The sequence below is a fragment of the Antrostomus carolinensis genome, unplaced genomic scaffold, assembly GCF_000700745.2.
Source record: "Antrostomus carolinensis isolate BGI_N321 unplaced genomic scaffold, ASM70074v2 Scaffold34489, whole genome shotgun sequence".
NCBI classification, from domain to species: domain Eukaryota; kingdom Metazoa; phylum Chordata; class Aves; order Caprimulgiformes; family Caprimulgidae; genus Antrostomus; species Antrostomus carolinensis.
In genome coordinates, this window is record NW_010338467.1 from 1 (window position 1) to 5813 (window position 5813).

The 5813-nt window shown below is 53.3% G+C and overlaps 1 protein-coding gene across 1 annotated transcript; it reads left to right on the forward strand.

The window, feature by feature from the left end:
* The first annotated feature begins 491 nt into the window (after nt 1-491).
* Nucleotides 492-4962, forward strand: LOC104517411 (carboxypeptidase A1). Its single transcript, XM_010175536.1, has 11 exons — nt 492-556; nt 1290-1371; nt 2232-2366; nt 2529-2627; nt 3149-3250; nt 3325-3426; nt 3530-3640; nt 3865-3955; nt 4094-4293; nt 4610-4694; nt 4775-4962. Exons 1-11 carry the CDS (start codon nt 492-494, stop codon nt 4960-4962), a joined length of 1260 nt encoding a protein of 419 aa, XP_010173838.1.
* The last annotated feature ends 851 nt before the right edge of the window (nt 4963-5813 follow it).

A 5813-nucleotide genomic window follows, 5' to 3' on the forward strand; every position in this document is an offset into this window, starting at 1 on the left:
ATATCTATTAAATATATATTAAGTAATTAATAATATCTATAAGTTGACATGGTTGCTTTTCTGTGAGTAATCTTGTAGTAACTCATACAATTAATTTACTAATCATAATTATCCTTGATTTACTACTAATAATATGTAATAAAGAAATCAATGGAAACAAAGCACCGTGTCCTTGTGTCCTCCGAGCTCCTATGACCCCACTGTCCCCACCATCCCATGCCCGTGGGTTGGGTGGTGACCGTGACACCGACTCACCCCAAGCTGGTTGCGTGGAGGAAGGCGTTATCAGATCCTCCTCTTTTGTTGACTTTGCCCAATCAAGCGAACATTTGAGTTCCTGGGAGATGTTCCTGCCTTATCTGTTTGTCACTGCTGGCTCTGCAGGGACAGCAGATGTGGCCTTGGTGAGAAGGTCCACGAGTGTCTGTGGAGCACTATACAGGGGGCTATATATGCCCTCAGGGGCTGAGGCTCGTCTGCGTCTGCTCACCATGAAGATCCTCCTGGTCTTCTCCACCCTCGTGGCAGCCACCTGTAGTGAGGAGCTTTTTGTGGGGTGAGTCCTGATGAAAATGGGGGGGGTGGTGGGGCACCCTGGGTGGGGATGGGGACCAAGGGGGGCGATACCCAGCTCAGTCCATCCTCCTCTGGGGTCAATGAGAAGGGAGACAACCCAAAGGAGAGAAATCCATCAGCTTTTGCTGCATGGACACCAGGAAAGATGAGGTTTCACCCTGGCTTTGGAGAGAGGTTTTGAGCACCCTCCTGACCACCACAGTGGGTAGAATTTAGGGGATGCTAAATCCTGAAGGCATCATCCTGAGCTTTTCCAGGGAAAGGACTGAACTGAGATGGAGAACCTTGCTGCTGGGGTAGGAGATGGTTTCCTTCTCGGCTGAGAGCTGTCCCTGTCCCTGGGGGAGCCCAGCCAGGCTGGAGCAGAGGCCATGGCAGGAAATGTTTAATTTATGGATACAGACAGAACGTATTTAGATATTCCAAAATATTTCCCAACATTGTGGGAGCTCTCATGATCAAAGGAAGGATGGAGACCACCATGGGCTCTCCAGCACTTGCTCTTTTCCCATCATGGCTGTTTTCAACCTGCATCTTCCACTCTCAACACCAAACCTCCACCAACTGATGCACTTTCCAACCCATGGAGTTGGTGTAGACCTTTCACAGCCTCCATCCAGCCCATGATGGGACCATGTCAGCGCTGGAGGCTCAGCTCCTTCCCTCCTCCCATGATCCATCCCACGTGTACTGATGGCTCTGCCTCCCTGCAGGGACCAGGTCCTCCGCATCACGGCCAGCGATGAGGAGCAGATCACCCTGCTCAAGGTGCTGGGTGAGCAGGAGGAGCTGCAGGTGAGTTGTGATGGGACCCCCAGCATCCCCTTGTGTCAAACAGAGACCCTGGTGACAACCAGAGCTCCTTCCTTTTGACCCCAGATCCAAGTTTCCTTCCCATTTTGGATCTGGATAATTTATAGCCGTATAAATCCAATATTCACCTCAGGGCACCTTGAGCTCTTCCTGTTTCAGAAGAAGTGGGAACACCTCGGTGGTGAGGAACAGAGTCATCATGGCAAAGCTGAAGGGGCTCCAGGAAGGCTGGGGAGGGACTTTGGCCAAGGGCAGGGAGTGACAGGACGAGGGGTGATGGCTTGAAAGTGGCAGAGGGGAGATGGAGCTGAGATGTGAGGAAGAAATTGTTTGGTGTGAGGGTGGTGAGCCAGTGTCCCAGGTTGGCCAGAGAAGCTGTGGCTGCTCCTCCCTGGAAGTGTTGAAGGCCAGGCTGGATGAGGCTTTGAGCAACCTGGTCTAGTGGAAGGTGTCCCTGCTGCTGGCAGGGGGGTTGGAACTGGATGAGCTTTAAGGTCCCTCCCATCCAAACCAGTCTGTGATTCACCAGAGAGGTTCACCTCTACTGACTTAAAGAGCAAAACCAGTGTGCAGTGACCCTGGTGTCTCCTGTGTCTGCTCAAACCACACGTACTCATCATGCAAAGGGATGTTTGCAGCCAACAAGCAACTTGGGCTGAATCACGTTTCTGCAGAAGATCACTGAGTGAGGCAGAGGGACCCTGACCCATCCTGGTACCCAGGCCTGTCCCAAAACTTGTCCAAAGACCTTTTTGGATACTTCATGGGAAAATGTTATGAGACCTTTTTTGGTGCTGGGGAACCTCAACATATGGGGCTGAGCTCTCTGTCATCCACACCAGGTTGACTTTTGGCGTCACCCCACCAGCCCCAGCCACCCAGTTGACCTCTGGGTGTCCTTCTCCAGCCTCCAACCAGTTAAAACCTTCCTGGAGTCCAACAGCATTTCCTACAGCATCATGATCAAGGATGTGCAGGTAAGGGCTGTGGTGGGGAGTGGGATGAGCTTCTGCAGTTCAGTCCCAAGAGAAGGTCCAAGAAGTTGGAAACCATGAGGGCATGGAAGAAAAAACCCAACCCCCGGCTCTTTCAACCCTGTTTGATGGGGTTTTGGGGGGATTTTTTTCTCTCCTAAACAGGCATTATTGGATGAGGAGAAGAAAACCATGACCAAGTCCAGGAGGACAGAGAGAAGCACCAGCACATTTGATTTTGCCTCCTACCACACGATAGACGAGGTACTTTGCTCCACAGAGCAGCTGCTTCATCTTACTGGTGGGGTCACATTCAGACTATGCCATGGTTGCATCCATATGGTGATGTTTGTGGTGGCACTGAGACCTCCTAGGACACGTTTCTCCTCCTTGGGCGGAGGTTTTAGCTGAGCCAGGAGACTGAGCATCCCTCCATGTGCAGCGTGGTCTCTCCTGGCACCTCCCCACCTTGCTGGAAGACATCTTCACCTTCATTTTGGGGGTCAAACCCTGTGCTTGGAGACCAGTGGGTGGCTGATGGAGGCTGTTGAGGAGGATGATGTTGGGGAATCTCAGAGATGTTTTTTTTCTCTCATTTTGCTTTTGCAAAAGCCTTTGTGATGTGCACTTCCCTGCTTGCACAGAGGTCCAAGCACCTGGTCTTCTCCAGGGAAGCACCTGGTCTTCTCCGGGGAAGCTCTGCATGTTGTATCTGGCCCTGGATACCCTAAAAACCAAAAGGAAAGCCAGGATGAGCCTCATGACCCAGCAGCTCCTCCTTTCAGATCTACGACTGGATGGACACGTTGGTGGACGATCATCCCAACCTTGTGAGCAAGATCCAGATTGGGCAGAGCTTTGAGAACAGATCTCTGTACGTGCTGAAGGTGGGTACCAGGGTCACCATCGCCTTGTCCAGCCCCAGGAGGACACGAGGCTGAATTCTCTCCTCTCCATACAGTTCAGCACAGGGGGATCGAATCGCTCAGCCATCTGGTTGGACACCGGCATCCACGCACGGGAATGGGTCACTCAGGCCGTCGGTGTCTGGACAGCCAACAAGGTAACCACGTGCCCTGGGACATGGGACCCCAAGTCTTCCTTGCAGCATCGCTTGGTTGTCTCCAAGGGTCACTGAAGCAGCTCCTGCTCCCTTCCCCATGCAGATCGCCAAGGAGTATGGTCAGGACCCTTCTGTCACTGCCATCCTGGACAGCATGGACATCTTCTTGGAGATCATCACCAACCCTGATGGCTTTGCCTTTACCCATAGCTCTGTGAGTGTGGGGACACTGCGGTGGGAATCTTGTCCCGGCAGTTGGCTGTGGCTGGCCTTGATTTTTGGGTGGGGAAGGATGTCCCTTCCCATGTGGGACCACGAGTGGTTGGAGTGGTTTCCTCTCATTCCCATAGATGCTTGGGCAGGAGGGCATCATCTGCCCACCCCCCAAGGTGGGAGGATTCACATCCCTGTGATGGTCTCATCTCCATCTGCTCCTAGAACCGCCTGTGGCGCAAGACAAGGTCCATCAACGCCGGCTCCCACTGCGTCGGTGTGGACCCCAACCGAAACTGGGATGCAGGCTTTGGAGGTGAGAGCTGGGCCACTAGGTCCCCACACTGGGCATCTCTTGTTCCTCAAAGCATTGAAGAGTGGAGAAACCTGGGGGGCTGGAAACCCTTCCCCTGGGGCAGCCTCTCTGCATGGTGCCTCCTCTGCCGTTCCCCAGGCTCTGGCTCCAGCAGCAACCCCTGCTCTGAGACCTACCGTGGCCCTTATGGCCACTCTGAGAGAGAAGTGAAAGCCATCGTGGACTTCATCAGTGACCATGGGAATGTGAAATCGGTCATCTCCATCCACAGCTACTCCCAGATGTTGCTTTTCCCCTATGGCTACAAGAGAACACCTGCACCCCACTACCAGGAACTGGTGAGTTGGCCCCAAAAGGTAGACATGGGGCTGTAAGCACCAGCTTTGGTGGAACAGTCAGGTTGGATCATCCTGGAAACCCTCCTGCTCCTCTTGTTGGATGCAACTTGCACATTGAAGCCCATCATTTGGTTCTTGGAGGGCGATTGCAAGATGTATCTCCCATCCATCAAAAATTAAAGGTGTTTTTGGGGAAAAGTGTGAGCAGAGGGGGTGGGGAACCAATGCTGGGCTCTAGATCCTGCTGCCCTGGCATTTCTTCTGCCCCAAGCTCTTGGACCACCAGGTCTCACCACTTTTGAGCTCTTCCTTGCAGAATGAACTGGCTAAAAAGGCAGTGAGGGACTTGGCCGCCGTCTACGGGACGAAATACACCTACGGCAGCATTGTGGACACCATCTGTAAGTGTCTCCTCCCCTTCCTGTGGTGTTGTGTCCACCACAAATGTTCAGCGTTGGGATCCCATCTCCTCTCCCTGCAGACGTAGCAGATGGCACCACCATTGACTGGGCCTACGACAACGGGGTGAAATATTCCTTCACCTTCGAACTGAGGGACACGGGACGCTACGGCTTCCTCCTGCCCAGCACCCAGATCATTCCCACAGCTACTGAGACTTGGCCAGCGCTGTTGGACATCATGATCCATGTTCTGGAACATCCATACTGAGCCTGGTGCTTCCCATGGTGTCCCCTCATCTCAATAAATAACCCTGGAGACTCTTTATGGTTTGAGTCTGGCACCTTTAGTTCTTCATGCTAGGCTTCAAAAATAATGGTGACAAGGATTCCCACCACCTCGTGGTTTTGACCCTACAAGTCCCCATCCTTTGAGGCCAACAGCCCTGAAGGACCTGGGAGAGAATGGGTGGGTTTTTTTGGTCAACCCAACCCAAATCTGTGGGGTTTTGGTTGGTATTATCCCTTCCTTGAGGGTTGTGAGGAGGGACACAGGGCACCCTCAAGGACATCTCTGGGTGCAAAGCACTTTCAGGCATTTGCTGGTTTATTTTTGTCACCTGGGATGACCATCACCTGCTCTGACCTCTGTCCCACGCCAAACTTGAAACCAATTCCCTCACCACCAACAGAGACATGGTTTAGGTCCCCATCTTATGTGAAAATCTTCATCTCGCACCTTCTCGACCCAATTTTGCCCTTTTCCTCCCCACAGTTCTGAGCTGCAGCTGGTGCTCTGGGTGGTGGGATTTTCGGCACCTCCCTACCTCATGTCCTCCTGGAGGGTGACTCATGAACCAGCCCTGGCCAGTTCCTGGGACAGTGGGGTGATGGTGGCCAACCTTGGCCGGTGCCAGCCGGAGCCTTCCCATGGCCCTGGGAAAGGGGACAGCTGTGGGGGACAGGTTGGAGGCCACCATCTCGATGGGATTTAAGAAGCCCTGGGGTGCTGTTGGGACACAGGACGGGCTCTTTCGGTTGATGATGAAGGTCCTCGTACTGCTGGCTGCCCTGGTGGCAGCAGTCGCTGCCACCGAGACTTTTGTTGGGTAGGGGGTCTGG

Coding starts and splice junctions, on each gene's coding strand:
- LOC104517411 (XM_010175536.1), top strand. CDS start 492: ATGAAGATCCTCCTGGTCTTCTCCACCCTCGTGGCAGCCACCTGTAGT. Junction 1,372..2,231: donor GTGAGCAGGAGGAGCTGCAG/GTGAGTTGTGAT, acceptor CATCCACACCAG/GTTGACTTTTGGCGTCACCC. Junction 4,695..4,774: donor CAGCATTGTGGACACCATCT/GTAAGTGTCTCC, acceptor CTCTCCCTGCAG/ACGTAGCAGATGGCACCACC.